At 39.7% G+C, this 26,052-nt stretch overlaps 1 protein-coding gene across 16 annotated transcripts in view; it reads right to left on the bottom strand.

Annotated features, from left to right (window-relative positions):
- DST (dystonin) overlaps positions 1-26,052 on the bottom strand; it is a 496,974-nt gene that overhangs the window by 238,416 nt on the left and 232,506 nt on the right. For 14 of the 16 annotated variants that reach the window (XM_079934485.1, XM_079934486.1, XM_079934474.1 and 11 more), the window contains one exon: positions 1,267-1,356. In XM_079934485.1, the coding sequence (XP_079790611.1) occupies positions 1,267-1,356 (90 nt within the window). Of the gene's footprint in view, positions 1-641; positions 741-1,266; positions 1,357-26,052 lie in introns of all 16 variants that reach the window. The other 2 variants (XM_079934479.1, XM_079934478.1) reach the window with 1 other exon arrangement.

Here is a 26,052-nt window from a genome sequence, read left to right on the forward strand (position 1 = left end):
AGCACAAATTCTAATAAAATCAGGGGGCTCTAGGGACGTGATGACAAAAGAAGCACATCTGTCTTGCAAAGGTAGGCTGAGTCAGTTGAGTGTCACCGGGATTAAACAGCTCTGTGAGCCCTGTCAGGATTCTAGCATTTTAAGTATTCCCCCCTAAATAAAACGAGACATATAAGGTAGGTAAAGAATGTCCCTCAAATACCTACTGCCAGTAGGAATGATTTAAAGCATAATCTTAAACATTAAATAAATGTCCGTAAGTTCCTTCAAATAAAACAAAAGACAGTTATGTTGGAAATATTAATTTCAGAAGTGGAACAGATCTGCATTAAAATTAGTGGGCTGGTTGTAAGATTTGCATACTTATACAAAAGGTATATAAATTTCTTTAGCTCAAATGCCCTCCTGTAATTTAACCACATATGTTCGAATACCATGCAGTGCACAGAAATACAGAAATAAATTTAAAGAGAAAATATGTCCTTTGTCCAAGTTGCTGGTACACACACATCCATCTCCCTGCGGGTTTTGGTCCTTTCTACAGTTTTCTAAAAAGGAGCCCAAACCCGTGGGTTACACTATTGTGTTAGCGCTCACCGCATGTAAGGCTAGGTTAGTGGAGTTACGGGGGCGACACCTACCCCCTTATCCTCATCCTCCACATCCTCATGCTGTTCATATTCGCATGCTTCTGTGGCACTCACCAATCGTAAGGTCTTCAAAAAATCTCGTTCCCTTGGCTAATGAATATAACAGACAGAAGATAGGACAGCAAAGACACAAGACAGACCAGAAATGAAAAGAAGAGCATGAACAGAACTTAATGAACGAGACCAGGTAACCAAGAAGGGGGAGAAATGTTCACAAAAAAGGAGATGACACCTGTGGAGGGGGTTAGACCATCTGTCAGAAAGTGATGCTTATTTCCTTGCTATTTGTGAGTCTTTTAATAGGGGGTTATATTATGCATCTAACTTCTGATAAGAAAAAAAAAAAACCCAAAGGTAAAAAAGAACAGAAGTAGTATTTTAATTATAGAATTGATTATGTAAGCAAGGTCATCAAAGTACTTCCATCTCCAGAATGCACAGCATTTAAAGTCTGAAAATGCTTCATAATCTAACCAGAACTTTTTCCAGGCAGAATTCACAGCAGCTCAAAAGATGAATGCTGCAAAACTCTGAACAGTCTGTGCTGAAAACAAATTAGTCATATGCAAAAAGGATTACATGTTCTTCAAAATAAATTATGAAATTTAAAACTTACCAAGGTGTCTCCTGAAAGAACCTCTAAAAGAGAGATCAAATTGTGTCCGTCCCTCAAGTCTTCATAGAGATCATTCACGTGTTTTCGAACCTACACAGAAAAAAGCAATTTAAAATTTTCGGTCCTAGAACCCAGATCACCCTTAAGACTCAAACAAGAAAGGGGACAAGGAGAAAACATTCCTTCATGTACATGTGTTCACTCATGTAGTGTTTTTAAAAATATTAGTATTCTCTCACTACTTAAAAAATAAAATTTAGGGCTTCCCTGGTGGCGCAGTGGTTGAGAGTCCGCCTGCCGATGCAGGGGACACAGGTTTGTGCCCCGGTCCGGGAAGATCCCACATGCCTCGGAGCGGCTGGGCCCGTGAGCCATGGCCGCTGAGCCTGCGCGTCCGGAGGCTGTGCTCCGCAACGGGAGAGGCCACAACAGTGAGAGGCCCGCGTACCGCAAAAAAATAAAATAAAATTTAAAAACTAAAAAAATAAATTTCAGATTAATAATTCATACAAGTAAAACTGTTAAATTTTTAACACAACAGAATATATAAAAATCTGGACAACTACATAGAGTTACAATTTCCAAAATACAGGCAATGCCCTGACCTGAATCATGATTCCTGATACAGCAACCAAAGCCACCTCAGCAAGAGGGGTGAGTTTTTATCCCCCGGTTGGTCTTCCTAATCTCTGGGCCACAAAATCCAGGATGCCAGAGGCACACACTCCACACTTTAAAAATCCACAGATGTAGGCTGGGGAAAGGGTACATGAGACTCTGTATACTGTTTTTGAAAATTCCTGTGAGTCTATGGTAATTTCAAAATAAAATGTTTTTTAAAATTCATATATGTGAGGTCATAAGACCTCTGTCCAAAATTCTTCTGCACAGCGTAAATCTTCCTGTAGTGGAGAGTTTTCTTTCTTTCTTTCTTTTTTTTGATACCTTCTTTTTTAATATTTTACTTTACATTTAAGTAATTTGATTTACAATGTTGGGTTAGTTTCAGGTGTACAGCAAAGTGATTTAGTTATACATATACCTATTCTTTTTCAGATTCTTTTCCCATATAGGTTATTACAGAGTACTGAGCAGAGTTCCCTGTACTATGCAGTAGGTCTTTGTTGATTATCTGTTTTATATATAGTAGTGTATATATGTTAATCCCAACCTCCTAATTTACCCCTTCCATTGGAGGGTTTTCATAACCACATTTACACTAGCTGCAAGTTAACAGGCCTCGTTTAAGTTTCTGATTTTAGAGCTCAAACCACCAAAGATTTCCCCCAAACTCTGCTAGCTGGCCACGCAGGGACACTTCCTGTGAATGAATGCTTGGCCCACTGTAAGGTGTCTGCCAGACAGACAAGGACAGAGCAGGCTGTGAGAATGGCTGTCCCACAGTGGGCTGGTTCATCTCCACGTTCTCACCTTTGGGTGATTCTGGGCTGCGTTACTTTGCGCTGCGCTCAGGAAAGGAGTCAAGGAAGTGGTCCAGAAAGAGGCAGAGACCAGCATCCCCCTTGCATCACTTGGGCACAGCCCTACATGCTCCCTGTCTGTGTGGTACACTCTGGAGGTTTATACACATGAGTCAAACTCCTTTGCGCTTGCAAAATGTCAGGTGAATATACAGCAGAAAGTAATACAGAGATCCAAAGTATAGTCAAAACTCTCTGACTACAGAGCAACCAGCAAGAAAGGGCCTAATGGAAACTAGAAGCAAGGCTTTGATGGGTAAGTCTTCTGGGTCTAAAAAAGAAGCTAAATTTTATTATCTTAACTGACTATCTACATGTTTTGCAGTATGTTTTATCGTCAGAAAATATTTTTGATTAGTGAAGAAAAAACTTCCCTTAAGAGTTTCGTATCAAATTTACCACCTCCTATAACAGTATTTTGGGACTTTCTGCCTAAGTCACAGAACCTTTTAATATTCCATTAATTTAATATTCAATTATCCATCTATGCATCATTACTACAAAAAATATAGGCATTAAACTCAGGCCCAACAGCTCTAAGTAATTGCTAATTCCAATAGTACCTATAAAGTGGCAAGGAAAACTGAAACAGTCAAATTACTTTTAACCAAGTGTCCCCATTTTCACAAGCTGACATTTTTATTTTGATTTCCTAATTCCCAAGGAATATCAGCTGACTCTTTGGTGTCACAAGATACAACAGTAATAGAAAGCTCAAAAATACTTCATTTTTCTAAAAAAAAAAAGAGTATATCATAACACATTTCAGGCAATCCTTATTTAGAAAATCTATACATATCCAAATAAGTTACAAAGAGATTATTCCTTCCATTAAATACTGGGTTGGCCAAAAAGTTTGTTCAGGTTCTTCCATAAGATGCTACGGAAAAAACTTTTTGGCCAACTCAGTATTTACCTTCCATTCAATAAATACCATTAAATGACAATCCCCTGAAGTACTCAATTACATTTCAGAGATGAACCAATTTCCAAGGATCTTTTCAGGAACAAATCTATGACATCCATGACACACATGTGTGCAGAAAAGCAACTTTATGAAATGAGCACTAATACTTAATTTTCTACTCACATACTACTCACTGTAAGAATTCACCTGGCCTCATTCCAAGTCATGAGCTTGAATTTATAAGCCCAAGGGCCTACTTGAAAACAAGACAGAGGATGTCCATAGATGGATGAATGAATAAAGAAGATGTGATATATACACAGTGGAATATTACTCAGCCAGTAACATGAAATCTTGCCATTTGCAACAACATGGACCTTGAGGGAATTAGACTAAGTGAAATAAGTCAGACAGAGAAGAACAAATACCATATGATTTCACTTATAAGTGGAATCTAAAAAAACAACAAATGAGCAAACGAAACAAAACAAAAATCACAGATACAGAGAACAGAATGGTGGTTGCCAGAGAGGAAGGGGTATGGGGAGTGGGTGAAACAAGCAAAGGGGATCAAAACATACCAACTTCCAGTTATAAAATAAGTAAGTCATGGGGATGTAACGTACAGCATGGTGTCTATAGTCAATAATATCGTAGCACATACTTGAAAGCTGCCAAGAGAATAAATCCTGAAAGGTAACTTTGTCTGGTGATGGATGGTAACTACAGAGTTTTGTGGTGATCATATTGCAATGTATACAAATATCAAATCATGATGATGTACACCTGAACCCAATACAATGTTATCTGTCAATTATACCTCAATTAAAAAAACAAGGCAGAGGAGCTAAGCTTGTGAATTTCATGCACATCACTGCATTGAAATCTATGTACTCCTCTATGTATCTCCAGTGTAACCAGAAAGCAGACTAACTCTAAGAGCCTGAGCAGGGACATGAGAGATCACATATATATAAACAATATTATGCAGCTCCTGACCCTTGGCCAGCTGCTGAATCCCTCAAAATAGACAACTCCATAGTGCACGTCTGACATCTTCAGAAGGTACAGTAGGACACAAGTGCACGGTCAGGATGGGGTCCCGCAGGGCAGTAACCAACACACAGAGTTGAGTATGCCATGCACTCTGGTCCCCTTTACCCACTGAGGCCTGCCTGAGTCACACTTCAATCCACATGCACTTCCTCTGTCTTTCTCACTTCAGGACAGTTAAAGATGGGGTGTAATTAATAGCCAAGACATGGAAACAACCTAAACGTCCATCGACAAACGAACGGATAAAGAAGACGTGGTACATATATACAATAGAATATTACTCAGCCATAAAAAAAGAACAAAATAATGCCATTTGCAGCAACATGGATGCAACTAGAGATTGTCATACTGAGTGAAGTAAGTCAGAAAGACAACAACAAACACCATATGCTATCACTTATATGTGGAATCTAAAAGAGGACACAAATAAACCTATCTAATGAAACAGAAACAGAGTCACAGACATACAGAACAGACTTGTGGTTGCCTATCTATGAAACAGAAACAGAATCACGGACATAGAGAACAGACTAGTGGTTGCCAAGAGGGAGAGGGTTGGTGGGGGGATGGACTGGGAGTTTGGGATTAGCAGATGTAAGCTTTTATATATAGAATGGATAAACAAGAAGGTCCTACAGTATAGCACAGAGAACTATATTCAATATCCTATGATAAATCATAATGGAAAAGAATATAAAAAAAGAACTATTTATATGTATAACCAAATCACTTTGATACACAACAGTAATTAACACATTATAATCAACTATACTTCAATAAAAGAAAAAAAAAAGATGGGTATGATTCTGAACACATATTTCACAGGAAAGCAATTTCACAACTTGCCAGATTGAACCAAACCATCTACATCAGGGAAACTTTCCACAGCAAGGTGTCCTTTTCCACCATCATATTTATGCAACAATAAAGAAAAATCAAATTAGGCATGTTTAGAGAAGAAGAAGATTATGCCAAGTAAAACCATGTTAGGAAAAGAGAAAGCATGTTATAAAGGGGAAAAAAAAAGGATTTTAGTTATGTTTCTGCCATAGGTCTCATGAACTAGTACCAACTGCCCAAACTCTCTGAGCCTCAATTTTCTCACCTGCAAAATGAAAGTTTGAAAACAGAAGGCCTCGAGTTCAAATCAGAGAACAAAAATTCTGTGATCTGAAAATAAAATTGTCATTGTTTTAAAAAAATCAATGTGTCAACTTAAAAGAGAAAATATGTAAAACGGAAAGCTACTCTTAAGGCTTCTGGCTTAATTTCTTAAGAATTTTAGAAAAAAATACATAAATAGAATAATTTAGCTTCTATAATGCTTGAAAACATCCTGAGTCATTGGTTATCATGGACTATTGCTTGTTTTTCCTGTCTCAGAAGATCATTCTGAAGGTCCAGAGAAATACTGTATATGAAAAACACTACATAAAGGTAAGATACCATTATTCTCATCTTTATCACTCTGTATAAAACAAATGCCACCAGTATTAACAAAAATAAACAAAAATATATAAAAGATGAGTTATTACTAGGCATCCAACCCTGTTTAAGTGCTTTATAAGTAATGGCTCATTTTCTTCACCACAAAAGAATAGGGTAAAAGAGAATGTTAATTAAAAATTAAATATCAACATTATGGAAAAAAAGAAAAAAATTAACATTATGGGGAAGGAGTGGTAATGGATGAACTGCGTGGAAATAACTGGGGTCCTAGAGAAATATCTGATCATGTGATCAACTGGGGATGAAAAAAGGAAGGGATTAAATAGTTAAGCTGACACAGAAAAGCCTTTTATTTTGTCCAAAGTCTGTGTCATAGATATTTGGCCTGGTAACTTTCCTTCACAGATGACTGCAAACTGCCAACAGTCTCAACCTTCCGCTTTCACTTTTTAATAAAACATTCTTTCTTCCCATTTTGGATATTCCCTGTGGGACAAAAAACTGTCTGAATAAACAGTGCTCGAGGAAGTGATGAGCAACGTGAAAGCACTTTGAGACACTGTGGTTAAATTATATAACTTGAATTACGTAACAGGGATGAAGCATCCTTTTCTATATTTCATACAATACTTCCAGAATTTTGCAGTGTTTTTTAAAACATGTGTACAGCATTGCACCTACAGTTCACCCCTAGAGGGCACTCATCTTTTGCTTAAGAAAAGTTTCCTAAGGAAGGGAAATAAAAGTAGAAGGAGGTTAGGCTGAGATTCCAAACAAGGTCCTGGTGATGACATACTAAATACTTCCGTTTTATTTTTGATAGAGAACAGAGTATATCATGCCAGGTCTGTATCATCTAAATGGTTTAACTGTTCAAAATACCACTCAAAATTTTTATTTTGTTAACTTGTAATTGTCTGATTTTACATGGGCTAAATCAAATTCAACTTTGAAGATCAGATCATCATATAGCTGCTTATGTAATGTTTAAGGATACCTTTCAAAAGTCTGACTCTGCAGTGGTTGATGTCAATCTAGACAAATTCCACAAAAATTTTACTTCCCATACCTAAACTTGCTGCCACAGTGGAGCTGCAGTTCAGTTCAAGTCACCAAATATTTAGTAAGCATCCATCGTATGCCAGGGTATCAATTGACTTCTAAGGGTGCAAAGTTGAATAAGAGCATGCCACCTCTTGAGGCCCACAGGCTAGTATGACAGAAATTTACAGAGGGGTCTGGAGTCTGAGAAGTCCCCCCACAAAGATGGGAGTGTTCCAGGCGGAAGACAGAACCAGAACAAAGAGCCAGGTGAGGGTGCATGCAGCTGTAGGGTGAGCTTCAGGGAAGGAAAGCGCCTGTGAACCAAGGAAACATGAGGTAGGGGATGAGGGTGGAAGGGGGCCAGGGCGTGGAGGGGGCTTGACCTGCCACTTGAACAAGGACAGACCTTCCCTGAGCAAAGCAAACACAGCCACTGAAGGCTTCCACGCAGAATGAGGACACAGTATCTGACCAATATAAACCTTCTAACTATCTTGAGCAAACCTGAAGCACAGATAAAGCCCCCAAAGGTCCAATCTGTAGGCAAGGATGGAGGAAAGGTATCTCGGCTGAAGGGGGGGCGGGGGGGAACAAACAGAGGCCACTGGTAAAATGCAAGCCTCCCAACCCAGCAGCAAGGAGCAAAATGCCAGAAAGGACTGCCAGGCCTCTCTTAAAGCAGTCCTACATCTGAAGGACACAGTATTCTGGAAAACAACCCCTATCTTTAGAAAGCCACATAAATAATAAAAGAAGGCTTGTCCCAAGTGAGAGCGCCTCAGTGCCTTAGGCGGAGAGAAAGGGGACAGTCAGCTTCAGGGAAAACTATAAGTGAAAACGTTTTTCAATGTAATTTTTTGACTTCAAACAAACACACTCAGGAAAAATAAGCAACCACATTCTCCTGGGAGAGCTCCTTACAAGTCCTACTCTATTAATATGTTACCATATAAATTATTGATAAGTAAACTGATGCTTTAAAAATAGACAGAAATGCTTCAAAACAATGTATTCACTTAGGTGCCTTATCTGAACAGTTATTACAAACTTATTTCAGTACTATTTCTTTAAGAATGGTGAAAAAATAAAACCACAGCTCAGACTCTTCCTAAATTACCATAAATTCTAAATTGGTGCAGGTAAATATAAAAGGGAAATATCCTTATCTGATGTAATAAAAAGGTGATCATGCTTTTTCCTAGGCAGTATATTAGGTCAGCATTAAGGCCATACATAACTTACCTCCTTCACTGTTTTTTAACCATAAAATAAAGATATTCGTCATACATCATAGGGTATTAATGAATAAAATAATGAAGAGTTTTAAACAAATCAGTGTTGGCCCTAAGTAGCACAAATAATCTGTCTACTCCATATTGGACCTGATTAGTTCTTGGACAAAGAAGATTTCTCTTTTAAGCTTTCAGGTTGACGATCTACAATCAATTAAAAAACAAGCAAAAAACAACAAGGTCTTCTCTAGTCTTTCACTACAAGGTAGAACTATAGGTTGTTAAATAAAATAAGAGCATCTTTCTTACTGATAAACACTTTATGATTTGGGGGCATTTTAGTCACGGTTTCACCCAGGTACTTCTTATACTCTCTTCTGTACAGCTTCACCATTGTCGTAGGAACCTTTACAAAAGGCGATTCCGATTTTTAGAAATTTTAAAGCAAGAAGCTCTTTTCTGTAACAATTTGTTTGGGGTTTGGTGGCTGGTTCTGGTTTGGTTTGGTCTGATTTGGGTCTACCTTTCCTTCCAGGTCTTCCCTTCAGTCCACAGGAAAACAGACAAAAATCTATTTTTGCCCGTGTCTCCCCATTGTCCTGTGGATCTTTTATCGCCTGCAGACCTGTATAGGCCTTGGTGCTAAACACTTATAAGTAATGTAATTGAAAGGGAAAAATGAACTTAGAAATCAATTACTCTGCATATTAATTATTTTGTATCTGCCCACTGTTTTCGAAGTTAACTTTCATTAAAGATGTGGTCTAGGGACCTCCCTCCTGGCACAGTGGTGAAGAATCCGCCTGCCAATGCAGGGGACACGGGTTTGAGCCCTGGTCCGGGAAGATCCCACATGCTGCAGAGCAACTAAGCCCGTGCACCACAACTACTGAACCTGTGCTCTAGAGCCCGCGAGCCACACCTACTGAGCCCACGAGCCACAGCTACTGAAGCCAGTGCGCCTAGACCTCATGCTCTGCAACAAGAGAAGCCACCCCAATGAGAAGCCCGCGCACCGCAACGAGAATAGCCCCCGCTCGCCACAACTAGAGAAAGCCCGCGTGCACCAACAAAGACCCAACACAGCCAAAAATAAATAAATAAATAAATTTATTAAAAAAAAGAAAGATGTGGTCTAAACAACCTCTATACTACAATGTCAAACAAAGGAGCATGGGTTCACAAAGACATCAGCGTCATCCACTCCATGTAGGCTTTAAAAGGTAGGAGGGGGCTTTTTCAGATGAGACTAAAGGATGTTTCTGCCCAAGACTGTCCTGAGGGTCAAATACAGCGATGTTTTGGCAGGAGGATGTGGGCCTCTCCTTTTAAAAGTTTATAAACTATCTTCCTAGCTCACTACTTACATAAACCTTTCTTTAAACTATTTATCACTTCAAGAAATCACAGCAAGTCCTAATCTATCAGAACAGTTTTCAATGATAACACAAGGAAAAGGAAAGGTACCAATCACTGGCATTTTTATATTCACCTCTTTCCCATTCACCTTCTCACAATTTGGGCAAAAGGAAGAAAAAGCTGGGAAAATGGGAATCAGAATCACTTACTTCTAATGAATAGTTAATAAGCTAGTCAATGAAACTAAATTTTGAAATAAACGTAAATGTGTGACTGCAGTGATGTAACAAGACAAATGATGACAACTCTGCCGAATACTTTTAAACCAGTGATGCACTACATGAGCTCATATGTGTCAAGTCCTAAAAACAGAACTGGATGTAAAATGAGCCTGTTTGACACAGGTAACCCATAGCTACAGTATCAAAGTCCTGCTCCGTTATCAGCAACATTTTAAACAGATTCCACTGTATTGTCAAATTCTAGCTTTTACGGGAAAAGTTTTGAATCAGAATTGTGCATATTTTTCAAGAAAAATCATGTAAAATTATTTTCTTAAACTTTCATTTAAGTTACAGACATGACCAAAATTTACAACTAGTTCAAAAAATGTGTATATCCTCAATAAACCCCCACTTAATGACTCCAACATCGTAAGTTAGGTTCAGATTAATTATTAGAAACTAGAGATGCATTCAGGTAAATATATCCAGTTCCCAGATGAAAATAAAGACAGCTCCTGGAATAGAGAAACATACCAGTCATTGCCCCTTCATGCCAAGTCACTTTAGCAGACTGATTTTCTTCTTAACACCTGTCTATTATCCATTTCAAAGAAGCCTCGACCATGGTTGGCGATAAGAAGGAATAACTTTGGGGGTTGGAGGAGGGGGAGGGAGGCACCGCAGGGCACCCAGCAGTCCAGAGTAAGAGCTTTGAACACTGAGGAGGGGGCAGGAGGACCCTCAGCAGCTGTTGAGTGGGGAGAGAAGAGTCCAGGAGAGGGACAGAGGGGAGTGACAAAAACTTTACTTACTGAACACTTTTGAGCTGAATCATCTCCTTGGGGCTTGTTTCAAATGCCCTACAGGCTGTCAATGCCAAACCTGTTCCACAGTAATTCAACAATGAAGTAGACACTTGCCCCAAATAGGAACTGTCCTCTTTCCTTTTGGCACCATGTAAAATACCTTTTACAGGAACCCTCCTACACTGTTGCTGGGAATGTAAGTTGGTAACAGCCACTATGGAGGTTCCTTAAAAAATTAAAAATAGAGCTACGATATGATCCTGCAATCCCACTCCTGGGCATGTATCCAGAGAAAACCATCATTCAAAAAGATACATGCACCCTAATGTTCATTGAAGCACTATTCACAATAGCCAAGACATGGAAGCAACCTAAATGTCCATCAACAGATGAATGGATAAAGAAGATATGGGTGGGGGGGTGTTGTGTGTTTTTGTGTGTGTGTGTGTATATAAAAGGATGGAATAATGCCACCTGCAGCAACCTAGAGATTATCATACTAAGTAAGCCAGACAGAGAAGGACAAATACCATACAATATTGCTTAAATATGGAATCTAAAAAAATGATACAAATGAACTTATTTACAAAACAGAAAAAGACTCACAGACATAGAAAACAAACTTACGGTTACCAAAGGGGAAAAGGGTGTGGGGGAGGAATAAATTAGGAGGTTGGGATTAACATGTACATACTACTATACATAAAATAGATAGCCAACAAGGTCCTACTGTATAGCACAGGGAACTTTACTCAATATTTTGTAATAACCTATAAGGGAAAAGAATCTGAAAAGGAATATACATATCTACATATATATATAGATATATATAAACTGAATCACTGTGCTGTACACCTGAAACTAACATGATATTGTAAATCAACTATACTTCAATTTAAAATTTTTTTAAATGAATAAAATACCTTTTACAACATAGCTGTTTATAGCAAAAAGAAGCACAATCACAGGGCACACAGAAAAGCCAAGAACCAACTGAGCCCTCAAGGACTAACTTCTCCTTCACGGAGGATGACTAGCCACTTGTGTGCCACTTGCTGGAATGGTTATAACATGAGTCAGGCTGCAGGCTGGGGAGGAAGCGGGACCCTCGTGGAGAGAGTAGGGCAGATACTGTGGGTAAGGCGCCAGGGCGGGGGAGCAGGTGAGCAGGGCTGCCTTCTGGTCACACCAACACGGGCACTTCCCTCGTTGCTTTCAGAACACTGGGCGAGAGACTTCCAAAGGGGGATGACACAAATGGTTGCTTCACGTCTTTTGAAGTCTCAAGGAATGGAAAATCTCAGGGGTCTCTCAGGAGCACATTTTATAGTTCTGAGGCCTTAATACCATGATGCTCTCTGATACTTTACATGCAACTAATTCACTCTTCTTTAAACATAAGCCCATGTCCTCAAGTCCTTACAAGTAAACAACTGAGAACAACTGGTTGCATCCTCTTCATTAAACCTTTGAAATAACCCAGGATTATGACCAAGACAACTGCAATGGGGAGATGAACACGGAAACTATTTTTAAAGACACCCCCAGACGATGCAATTCCTCTGTCTCTGCTCTCATCCATGCTAATGCCTAAAACCTCTTGCCTGTTAAAATGTTTCCTTAAATCCAGATGAAACTCCAAGGCCCCCAGTACCATGATTTATATTTTCCAAACTAAAACCACTGCTAAACATATCTAGGAAACAGATATGTTTGGAGGGAATCATAAATACTGGATTATTCCATTAATTACTTAATGAAAAAAACTTTTGACAAATGTTATATATGCTGTTGTTGAAACGAATCTCTGCCACAGAATTATATCTTCTGTGGGAAGATTCAAACTTGCAAAGATGCCATCAATTTCATCAAAGTGATCACCTCCCAGGGATGGAGTGGGAGGCTGGGGTTAGCAGATGTAAGCTTTTATATATAGAATGGATAAACAACAAGGTCCTACTGTATAGCACAGGGAACTATATTCAATGTCCTATGATAAACCACAATGGAAAAGAATTATTAAAAAAAGAAGGTATATGTATGTAAAACTGAATCACTTTGCTGTACAGCAGAAATTAACACAACATTGTAAATCAACTATACTTCAATTTTTAAAAAGTGATAATCTCCTAAACAACATTACAATTTTGCCAAATTTCCAGATGCCAACCTGTTCAACAGAGACTCATAGACCACAAATGCTCAGCGGCTACTCCGCGCAGGTGTTCACGACCAGAATCAGAGGCGATGCCCATGTATATCTCGTACTAAAGCCTAAAATCTAAGTGGACACTATTTCCCCTCCAGCCCCTGTTCTGAGCATCCTCTCTTTTAAACAGACACATTTCACCAAGAGTAGGCTGGAACCAGGTACCACCTAGCAAATCAGGGGCCACATTTCCAAAGGTGAACCCAGGACACAGCTGTGGGTACACTGCAGGACATGTAGGTCCCAATGCCTTAACGGGACAGCTGCATGTCCAGTCCCAAAAGCTAAGAGAATTTGAAAGGAATGTTGGCTGAATAGTTGAGGTCATATTCTCAAAGCCCCCACTGTCGGTGGTATTTCTCTGCTTGCTTCATGGTTATTCCTTCTACCAAAAATGCTGTTCTGTCCCATTCCTCCTACAGCTATTGAATCTTACTTTTCCTTCAAGGTCAAGCTCTAATGTTGCCCAAACCATGAAGGCTTCCCTCTTCTGCCCTCCCACATTCCTTGGTTTATACCAAGACACCGATCATCATTTTCCTTAAAGAATAGTTTTACATATATGATATACACAAGCATAAGCCCCTTAAAAGGACAGAGCTGTGTCTTAGGGCCTCACTATAAATGCCTCATGCTTTGCACATTACCTTTCACACAGTAGACTGTCAAAGAAGTTTTGTTCAATAAATAAAAGATTAGTCATCTGTACTTTGCCTGTGACCTTAGCCTTGCCCTCGGCTGTGGGCCCCTGAGTGCCTGCCCAGTGATGGGGAAAAAAGAGAAACTCAGGAAATAAAATTATGAACTCCACCACCTACTTCCCAGCAGGGGATTTGTCTTTGCCTGCAAGGCCCACCACGGCATCTGTGAGAGTTAGTACCTGGCATCATGCCCTATCACACAGGTGGAGTTAAATAAATGCTGCTGAAGGACTAACACGCAGAGGGAGACCGCCATTCCTGAACACATGGACAAACATCGAAAAACAACAACAGCAAAACAACAACAAAAACCCAATGCTAAGTGGGAGAAGCCAGAGCCAAAAAAACACATATCATAATGATTCTATTTATGTGAAATATACAGAAAAGGCAAATCTCTCGAGCTATCAGTGGTTTCCTAGGGCTGAGGGGAGTGGGAAGAACAAAGCAAATGAGCACCATGTTTCTTTTCAGGGCAATGGAAGTGCTTTAAAATTAGACTGGTGATGATGTCACAACTCTATAAATTTACTAAAAATCGTTCAATTTTATATACACTTTTAAAAAGTGATTTTTATGGTATGTAAAATATATCTCCTAAAAGCTGCTCTTAAAAATATTTAACTCACATTCCCTTTGAGTTACTGAGTGGCAGAAATGTTTGCACATGGGACATGTTTACACTCATCACAATTCAACAGGAATTAATAACAGTGCCCAGAATATAGGACAGGATGTCAGACTGTTCTAATCTGGAAGTACACACAACAGAAATACATTTAAAAGCATGTATAATTTGTATTTATTGAAAAAAGTTCCAAAAATAATTAATATTTAATTAAATAAAAGGACTAATCATAATACTAATAAAGCTGGAAAAGCTGGCAATGCCAACCACTACAAAACCTTTCATCTAAAGGAAAAAGGAGAATCTATCTTAGAAGAGCAAAGAGTAAATGGAATAGTCAAATTTAAAGGGCTACCCAGTGATCTAGTTGGGAAACAGATCTAATTTGAGGGACAAGGGACACATTTTCTCGGCTTTTCATCAGCTTACTTACTAAACTCTTATTTGAAGTGGGTGTATCTTTCATGACTACATCTTGACTCAAAGAGGATTATCACAGAAAGAAAATTTTGCCTAAGAAATAAAGCAATGTACTGAGCTGGCCTTTTCAAATACCATTTTGTTAAGTAAATCAAAGAGGGAAGCAGATTCAGCAAAGGAGCTGTAAAAAAATTAATAAACAAAAACCTCAACTAAATAGAGTCAGGAGACCAGCAGAAGGAGCTCTCAAGCCCTGTGATGACAGCAGACCCCAACAGGAAGAAGGCTTATCTTCCTTGCTGGCGAAGGCTCAGCCAATGAAAAGCCATGGACTCTTTGTTAATTACAGCCCTCCCACCTTCCTTTCCACTCTATAAAAGCAGCTCCCTCCCTTGCCATGTGGGGACTTGCACATTGCTCCCCAAGGCTGCAGGCCCTGAACTGCAATTGTCTGCAGATCTTGAATAAACCATCTCTGCTGGAGAAATATCTGGCAGTCTAATTTGTTTCAGGTCACTGCAGCTATGGTATAAAACTACATTCACAGAACCATAGCTGGCCTTACATGTAGGAAAAGAAAGCCATCTTCACAAATGGATTTGGAGGAAAGTGAATACACACAAAATCTTACCCTAAATATATACAAAACCTCACCCAGAGATAGAGCTCCACAAATATTTTCTGTGACGAGCTAGACGTTAAATATTTTTGGATTTAAGGGTCACGTGGTACAATAATACATAAACGAATGGCTCTGGCTGGGTTCAGTATAATTATTTATGGACAATGAATTTTGAATTTCATATAATTTTCATGTGTACCCAAATAATATTCCTCTTTTGATTTGTTTTCAATTCTTTAAAAATGTAAAAATAATTCTTAGCTCATGGGCCGTTCCAAAGGACAGGTTGTGGCCTGGTTTGGCCCTCAGGCCATATTTGCAGACCTCCCACCGGAACTATCACCAAGATATTTGAAACACAAATACCCTTAGGAATAGCAACACATTAGTCATTATCAGGCCATTCCTGCAAAGGAGATGAATTATCCAATTGCCTTCCCTTCCCATAGCAAATTCAGAGTGGAAAAGACTAAGATTTACAAAATAACATTATCTTGCTCTTTTCTGAAAATAAAATCAGTACTTGTTCTTTGTAGAAAAACTGGAAAATGGTTAAGACTAAAGGAGTTATCCTTTGACAAAGGAGAAAAAAATCCGTAAAGGTAAGTAAACAGGTAAACAGGTCAACACATACAAAGGTAGGGAGGTGGAAGGTCACAGATAATGTAAAAGGAGTTGACACATGGAGTAGATAACTTTGGCCCACGCTCTTGTTATACAGCTGTGATTACTGGGTAGACTTTCCTTCAACTCATTTTCTGCCTTCAACTCAAGGATCTTAACAATTTCAAAAGTAAAAACTCAAACAGAACATGCTAGAAAAAGAAAGATATGACAAAAATCCTATCATATAAAAATGAAATAAAGGAGATGGAAGTATTGACAGAAAAGTTTTAAGAAAGGGACAAAATAATTTCTTCACATATTTAAGAGCTGACCTATGTGTTTTATACCATTCTGAGGGGCTGTCCCAAGATAAGAGGGTGAGAGTTATAACAGACAAATCCTGGGCAATGAAAGACATAGCTCAGCTACAACTCAAGTAGACCAAAAGTGTAAGTTATCTATAAATTAGAAAACCAATGACCCATAAGAAAGGCTGTGAGAAAACATTCCTGCAATGACAACCAAATTAACTAGATCCTGTCCAAATCTGGGATTCGAATTAACACAAAATTAATTAAACTTGCTTAAAAGCAGTCATTTCCAAAATTCTCCTGCAGGATTTCTCAAAGGGATGTTAATAGATATTCTTTGATAAAAAGAATCCATGACCAAGTGAATTTGTGAAACACTGGATTTAACAGGGTTCTTTACCACAAAAGTTCAGTCTTTAATATGCTAATATGTACCGTAAATCTCTTCAATCTGGGAAGGCTGCTTTCCAACCTCTCTTGGCAAAGGAAACCTTTTTATCCCCACAAGGCATCTCACAACACTGGTGTCCCTGGGAAGCTGGTTTGAAAAATGCTGCCCTTGGCAAAAAAAATATATATATATGTTTTTATTTGATCTTGTCAACTCTGGAAAATTAATTTTTAAATCCAGCAAGAAAAGTCTTAATCAGAAATTAATTTACAAGACAAAAGTTTGGAATTTAACAACCAAGAAGAAACATTAAAACTGCTCTATTATAAACTCACAGGTGTAGAGAACAAACTAGTGGTTACCAGTGGGGAGAGGAAAGGGGAGAAGGCAAGATGGGGTAAGGGATTAAGAGGTACAAACTATTATATAGAAAATAAATAAGCTACAAGGATATACTGTACAACACAGGGAACACAGCCAATATTTTATGATAACTATAAATGGAGTATAACCCTTAAAAATTGTGAATCACTATTTTGTACATCTATAACTTACATAACATCGTACATCAACTATACCTTGACTTTTAAAAATTGTTCTGTTACATACAATGCTCAGTAACATCAAAGTGTCTGCAGATACGGCTTCTTAAGTTTTTTAAGCTTATGTATAATAAGAGTTAGATGTTTAAAACATTTGGGAACAATAACATATTGTGAGATTAGAAAAAGGATAACCCTGAAACTCATTAACTTGGACAACAGATCTATAGGAAACATTTCTACTTTTAGAAACTGTCAGGGCACCTATATTATATCTTTTTTGGTATAACTGTACTTAAATCTAAGAAATGGAATTTTTACACTATTCTTTAAGAATTTATTAAGTAGTACTGTTTTTTGGAGATTTTAAAGCACTGCTCTGTGGATTACTTTATCTAGGCTAAACTCAACCAGCGATGTGATGGCACACAAATAATCCAGTGGGCTGCCAACACTCACAGCATCTCACCTCAACTGCCATACCCACAGGAAGGAAAAAGGTATTAGCACGGGCCTCAGCCAGACCATGAAAAACACACTCTCTTATTTAGAGTTCACCATCTAACTGGCATCCAACACCGAAATAGAAAAAAAACACTGCCCCTGTACATACTGGCCGTCCTCTCTTGTCAATATATAGGCAATAATATGACTCAAACCCATAAAAACGCAAACATCAGGACCACCAGTGCCACTGTTATGGAAGAGAGGAGTACAAACCTGAAGCTCTTTGATGATCTCAAACGTCTCTAAAGAGGGCACTATTCTCTGTTTTACAGATGAGGAAACAGAAACTTAGAAAGGTTCAAAGTTAATTTTATACACACACACACACACACACACACACGTACAACCGAATCACTGTGCTGTATACCTGAAACTTACACGACATTATAAATCAACTATACTTCAATTTAATTTTTTAAAATAAAAATAAAAAGAGGGAGAGGCTTTTATAAATCCACAAAAAAAAAAAAAAAAAAGGTTCAAGGTCACACATCTCTAGCATGTGAGCCCAAGCAGCTCAGTCCAGGGCCCGTGCTTTCAACCACCACACTGCACCACCTCCTCTGGGCTCCACAGCACAGTGAGGGAAGATGTTGCAACAAGTAGGACTAGCTTAGAAAAACCACCCACCAGGACAGACTACAGGCATACTAGCTTATTTCTATGCTGCCTTCCTACCCACCCTGCCCCCAGGCATTTGTTTTCCTCCAGCCTATCTGAGATTCCACCATAGACATATTTATGGACTGCAATGAATCTGGTGCCCATCAGTCTTTTCCATCAGGGCTTCCCCCAGACCCTCACAGAGACCAGCTACCCTGGGAGTCCAGGATGGAACGCGAAGAGTCAGGAGGACACACTCACGCACTGGGCCTCTGGGGAAACGGCGGGGGGGAGTGTAAGAAATGAACAGAGAAACAGAGCAATGTTTGAAACCTATACCTCTATGGGAGTCCGGGGGCCACTCTAGTGTGTTATGGCTCCTTGATCTCAGGAGTTAATTAAGCTCTTAACATCAGTATATCAGGACAAGCACTAGATTGCATCAAGGGCAGCCCAGTACCCTAGTTCAACCACATGGGGAAATGTAGTTCTCTAAAAATGACTGACATATGTGAAGGACTGTGTAAACGCGTAGCATCAAAAAACGATCTGATCCCAAATGCCACGGTGTCCCTAAACTTTATTTGAAAACTAGTAGTATATTTCCGTGAGAGTTTTTTTTAAATCACAAACAACAGTACTTGAACAATTTTGAAAAGAAACTCTTTAAGCAGGTAAGAAAGCCATAAAATAATATATTTAAAAGTTCCTAATGTAAGACATGTGGGGGGAATTTCCTGGTGGTCCAGTGGTTAAGACTCTGCACTTCCACTGCAGGGGACATGGAACTATCCATGGTCAGGGAACTAGGATCCCGCATGCCATATGGCGCAGTCAAAAAAATTTTTTTAATTTTTAAAAAAAATTTTAAAAGACCTATTGGTTGCCAATAAATATCATTTCCCATACCCCTATAATGGACACGTAAAGGTTGGCATACTCCTGGATCAATTTTGTTTTCATTCCAATGGAATTGGAAAATTTTGGCAATGAATGAATAAAATGCATTGTGAGGAAGTAATTAAAATAAAAATATATTCTTGTCCATATTATGCTGGTAGATGTTCTTACATTTATTTCAGTTATTGATTCTGTCACAAATGCATCTCAATACCATGCGTAAATATTAAGCAACAGCACTTTAGTAATGCTCTGTATTTCCTGTATACCATATCATACACATCTCGTTGGAAAATCCTAAAAAAGGTAGATCTTTTGCTACTTTCATTTGTGAAACGTATCCCTCTTTTTTTTTTTTTTTTAATTTTTTGCAGTACACGGGCCTCTCACTGTTGTGGCCTTTCCCATTGCGGAGCACAGGCTCCGGACGCGCAGGCTCAGCGGCCATGGCTCATGGGCCCAGCTGCTCTGCGGCATGTGGGATCTTCCCGGACCGGGGCACGAACCTGTGTCCCCTGCATCGGCAGACGGACTCTCAACCACTGCACCACCAGGGAAGCCCCGTATCCCTCTTTTAATTGAAAATAAAATAGGTAAAAAAAAAGTTGTTAAAAGTGGACATCTTATGCAAATTATTATATACAGGATGGGTAAACAACTAGGTCCTACTGTACAGCACAGGGAACCAAAACAATCTCCTCGGATAAACCATAATGGAAAAGAATATGAAAAAGAATATATATATGTATAACTGAATCACTTTGCTGTACAGCAGAAACACAACACTGTAAATCAACTATATTTCAATAAAATTTTAAAAACTTAAAAATTAAAAAATTAAAATTAAAAAAGTGAACGTCTTACATGAATACATCATAAGTGAAAGATTAAACATTAACCTAGACTAATGTCATATAAATTGAACCAATAATATGAAAACTCCTTAGAACACGTCATTTGAGGGGAACTATTCAAGTGAAGTGACAAGAGCACGTGAAGACTCAAGGAAATCATCAATAAGAGAGATATTTGTCCGTATATTTGTACTTTCAAGATTATAAAGTAATTGAGTTGACCTGTCAGGTAAATGTAAATAACTAATTTACAACTAAGGACACAGAACCTTAAAAATGTCATATTAGGGCTTCCCTGGTGGCGCAGTGGTTGAGAGTTCGCCTGCCGATGCAGGGGACACAGGTTCGTGCCCCGGTCTGGGAAGATCCCATATGCCGCGGCGGCTGGGCCCGTGAGCCATGGCCGCTGAGCCTGCGCGTCCGGAGCCTGTGCTCCGCAACGGGAGAGGCCACAACAGTGAGAGGCCCGCGTATGCAAAAAAAAAAAAAAGTCATATTACTTGACCAAATTTGTGCATCTTTAAACTTAGGTTTGTTAGATTCCACAGCTGTTACCAGCTTTATACCCTTCATGATCACTTAGGGTGGTGTAGCTTTAATACACACGTGAATCCTTAACAGATAAAAGAACAGTTAAAAACCTGCACTGAATTGAGCCTATGACCACACGTCAATCATCTCAATTAAACAAAACTCTCAAATACTAGGCATGTAAAGTACAACATGATTAACGTAATTAACACTGCTGTATGTTATATATGAAAATTGTTAAGAGTGAATCCTAAGACTTTTCACCATAAGAAAAAATTTTTTTCCTTTTATTTTATATCTGTATGATTCAATGGATGTTCACTAAACTTATTGTGATCATTATTTCATGATGTATGCAAGTCAAATCATTGTGCTGCACACCTTAAACTTATACAGGGCTGTACGTCAATTATATCTCAATAAAACTGGAAGAAGGGAAAAAAAGAAATTCTTTAAGCCGACATCAGTGTCAGAATACGTTAGCACTGTGAATCCACAGCCCAGGTCATCGGCATTTAGTTTAGCACTTTCAGACGTACACAATAGTCTTCCCAGCTCCAACGGCTTCTGATCAAATTACTGTATTATATAGGCAACTGTTTCCAACCTCCTAGGCCAGACCAATGTGACCCATCGCAGCCCCTGACACCCCGACCACTTTCTGTGTCAAGTTCTCCCCTACCCACCCTGCAGAGCACAGCCCCTCTGCGCTCTCTCATCACTGGTTTCTGCCTCCTACTTCTCTTCCTTATCAGCCCCTTTTAAACCAGTTTCTGAATCTTCCCTCAGGTTTGCAGCACAGCAAACACTGACCAGGGCCCGGAAACAGGGCTTTCTGTTAGATTCTATGGAAAGGAGCATCTTAGATAACCTTCAAAGAAACCTAGCCACACCTGCATGACAGGGCTCAGGATACACTACCCCAAACAGGGCACCTGGACAGACTGAATGTTTTCTTTAAGCTGAAGGAGCTGGGAAACAGCAGGTGCTGGCAGGGCTCTGTCATTCCCCCCACCCCCCTCTCCTCTGAGCAGGTCATGAGACCCTCATGTGAGAGGTGCCCTCCCTGTACCTGGAGGAAAGGAACATCCTTATCTCTGCAGGTGACAAGAATCTGAACAGACAGGCCTTCCTAAGCTTCCCCAGTTTATTACTCTCAGCTCACACCCTTCTGTCCTGTCACATTTTCCCAAGGACCCTCTACCCTGCATCAAATCTAGTGTTAAAAACACTCAGGTTTAACGGTTTCTTCGGGCCTTCATTTCCTCATGAAGGTTCCTGGATCACACAAAACTCTTATGAAATACATCTGTATGCTTTTCTCTTATTAATCTGTCTTTTGTTCTACAGCCCAACCAAGAACGTAGAAGCGTAGAAGGAAAAGATTTCTTCTTCCTTCCCTACCTGCAATAAGGCTACAGAGAATCTACTAATATTATCAGTATATTATTAGAGAATTCCCAAGTGAGGAAAATCTAGCTCTAGCCAATACCTGCTAAATTCTGAACTGAGGAAAATAGCGGTGGGTAAGTATGGCAAAGCTAATTTATTTTTTTACTTATTTATTTATATGCCTTTAATTTATTTTTATATTATACTTTTATTATGTGTATTCTTATTTATTCATATGTATTTAATTTATTTTTATTATATTATATTTTTGTTATATGTATTTATTTATTTATATGTATTTAACCTTAGATAAATACATTAATCTCATCTATTAATATGAGTAAACTTCCTACCACCAACACGAATGGAGAAACTGAATTGTGCCATGGAAAAAACAAGCAGAGGCCTCAGAAGGATGATCAAAACATGGTGCTGACGATACTCCTGTTTGACTTGGGGCCTCAGTTTCTGTCCCTGTAGCCCAATAGGTATCTTCAGCTTTAAAAGAAGGAAGTCATCACAGGTTTATTTTTCTTCCAGACTAACTTTTATCTCACTCCCAACAAAGCAACACTTTTTACTTTCCCATCACAGTAGTCACAGTTCTGTATTATAAACTAGGGAGGGAAAGTTTCATCTGGTTTCAGATTCACTCATGCAGCAAAAAATTCCTCAGGGATCTGAGGGAAACAGTGTATCAGGCACTGCACTGGGGCTGAGAAGCCCTGTTTAGTGAGACAAACACAGGGCTGTCCTCATGCGGCTTGGAGTCCAGTATAAACAACAAGCCAAGTCTTCTGCTGAAATCCACCCACTACAGAATGCGTGCACTGGGGCTTCCCTGGTGGCGCAGTGGTTGAGAGTCCGTCTGCTGATGCAGGGGACACGGGTTCGTGCCCCGGTCCGGGAAGACCCCACATGCCGCAGAGTGGCTAGGCCCGTGAGCCATGGCCGCTGAGCCTGCGCGTCCGGAGCCTGTGCTCTGCAACGGGAGAGGCCCCAACGGTGAGAGGCCCGCGTACCGCAAAAAAAAAAAAAAAAAAAAAGAATGCGTGCGCTGAGTTAAAGCCCTATATAACATGACTTAGGAGGTGTCAGCACTGCTGATCAAAGTGTAATTTTTTCTTTGAAAAATGCCTTAGTCAAGTGCCCTTCTCTGATTAAACTGTCACCTTCAGGAATGCTGCTTGGCTTTTTCATATATTTTAATCTATATCTCTAAATTCTTGCAAAGTGTATTGATTAGAGAAGAATGCAAATAAAAATTTATGGCTGAACCATCATGGTAAAGACTTGAAGTAATGCTGGGAGAGATGAGAACTGAGGAAAGCAGCAACGTACCTCAGCATAGTGCTTTACCCCTACTTCTGTGTCTTCATTTCTTGATCATTCTTTAGCCCTGTGACTCTACTGAGGCAAAATGGGGCAGGATGACAGAGTTTTTCTGTGGCCCCAGAAGGACCAAGGACTGACCCTCAGCTCTGCCACATTCCAGCCCCTTCACGCTGGGCAGGTTAACGGTGTTCCCTGAGCTTCCCAAATGTCACTGGTTAAACAAGGATTCAACCAGACAACCCACGTTATGCATCCCGTCCAGCACGTGCACAGCCTAAACATTTAAAATGGCAGTGTTGGGAGCACAAGTAATAATAATAACAATAAGAAAATCAAGAAGAAGAAAAATTATAATTGACCACAAGATGGAACTAAAGTTATCTGATGAAATTAGTCAAATTTTGGTGTTCTTAATTTGAAAAGGTAATTCACTACTATATCAAAAAAACACTAAAATCACTTGTAACTACTTAAATGACTCTCCCTGGGAAAAAAAGGTTTGTCTTCTTGTCATAAAATAGATTTAAGTTCAAAATATATTTTACTATTAACTCATCCTCCATTCTCTATAAATAAACCCCTGCTCTGTAGTCTTCAAAAGTGCTCATGTCATAAAAGTCTGTAAAAGGGCTGTGAAACTGTTCCCAGTTAAAGCAGAATGAAGAGACATGACAACTAAATACAACGCTGACCATGACCTGGACGCTGTCCTGGGGAAATGGTGTAAAGGACCAACCACAAAACTGGGGCATAGAAAACAGACTGTAAAGCAGCATAGCTTTATGAAGTGGGTAAATGTGTGGTTATGAAAAAACATCCCTACTCTTGGGAAATGCTGAAGTATTGAGGGGGAAAGGGCCATGGGGTATAGAACTTACCCCCACATGGTTCGGATAAAAAAGTACACACACACACACACACACACACACACACACACACACACACGCACACCGTGTCGGGGTCATGATACAGAAAACAGGGTAAATGTCAACAAGAGTCAATCTGGGTAAAGAGCATACCAGGGCAGGGTTCCTTGTACTATTTTTACTTTTACAACTTGTTAAAGCATAAAATTATTTCCAACAATTTAAAAATATAAAAATAAATCTCTGGTCTATCTCTGTTAATTAGTATTACGCACATCTTGTCCTCTAAACCAGGGATCCCCAACGGGTACCGGTCTGCGGCCTGTTAGGAACCAGGCCACAAAGCAGGAGGTGAGAGGCAGGCGAGGGAGCGAAGCTCCATCTGCCTCTCCCCATCACTCCCCATCACTCCCATTACGGCCTGAAACATCCCCCCATCCCCCCGACCGTGGAAAACTTGTCTTCTGAGAAACCAGTCCCTGGTGCCGAAAAGGTGGGGGACCACTGCTCTAAACAAATGATATGATTATGTCATCTTGGTCTGCTTGGAAAGCATCTTTGACACCACCTAGTCCACCCTCCAACCAATGCATGAACCATTTCTGTTCCATCTCTGATAGACTCTAACTACGTCTCCACAGGATTTTGGTGGAAATTTCATAACGGCTGGGGAGTGCCTGTCCCATGAAACCATGGTTGACTTCACACCAGGCAGTTTTAATAGTTCATATGTAATAGGATGATCGTGGCCCCAAAGATATCAGGTCCTAATCCCTGGAAACTGAATGTTGTCTTATTTGGAAAAGAGTCTTTGCAGATGTGTTAAGAATTTTGTAATGGGAAGATTATCCTGGATTATCCCAGTGAGCCCAAAATCCAATTCCAAGCGTCCTTATAAAAGAGAGGCACTGGAGGGTTTCCTTGGTGGTGCAGTGGTTAAGAATCTGCCTGCCAATGCAGGGGACACGGGTTCAAGCCCTGGTCCGGGAAGATGCCACATGCTGCAGAGCAACTAAGCCCGTGCGCCACAACTACTGAGCCTGAGCTCTAGAGCCCGCATGCCACAACTACTGAGCCCACGCGCCTAGAGCCCATGCTCTGCAACAAGAGAAGCCACGACAATGAGAAGCCCGCGCACCGCAACGAAGAGTAGCCCCCGCTTGCCACAACTAGAGAAAGCCCGCGCAGCGAAAAAGACCCAATGCAGCCAAAAATAAGATAAAATAAAATAAATAAATAAATAAAAATAAAAAAAGAGAGAGGTACTGGGAACCTGACATACATAGACCAGGAGGAGGCGCTGTGACCGCGGAGGCAGACTAGAATGGTGTGGCCACAAGTCAGGGAATGCTGGAGCCACCAGACCCTGAAAGAAACAAGGATGGAATTCTCCCCGAGAGCTTCTGGGGGGAGCATGGCTTTGCTAACACCTTGATTTCAGCCCAGAAAAACTGATTTCAGACTTCTACCCTCCAGAACTGTGAGAGCATAGGTTTCATTGCTCTAAGTCACCGAGTGTGTGTAATTTGTTACAGCAGCCATCAGAAACTAATAATATATCCTTAGATCAAAAAACACTTAACTGAATGCCTATTACTGGGCACTGCGGATGTTTAGAGAGAGGTTTTATACTGAATTTAAATCTTCAAACTTGAAAGTATTCATGATCTTTGGATCAAAGAAACCCCAAACTGCACTCTTTCTTATATGACTACCCTGTCAATATCTGAAAACACATTTCTCTGTAATCCTCTCTTCTCAAAGCCACCTTCCCCACTTGTCTCTGTCATCCCTCATCCGAGAGATGGTT

This window comes from Stenella coeruleoalba, assembly GCF_951394435.1.
Source record: "Stenella coeruleoalba genome assembly, chromosome: 10".
NCBI classification, from domain to species: Eukaryota; Metazoa; Chordata; class Mammalia; order Artiodactyla; family Delphinidae; genus Stenella; species Stenella coeruleoalba.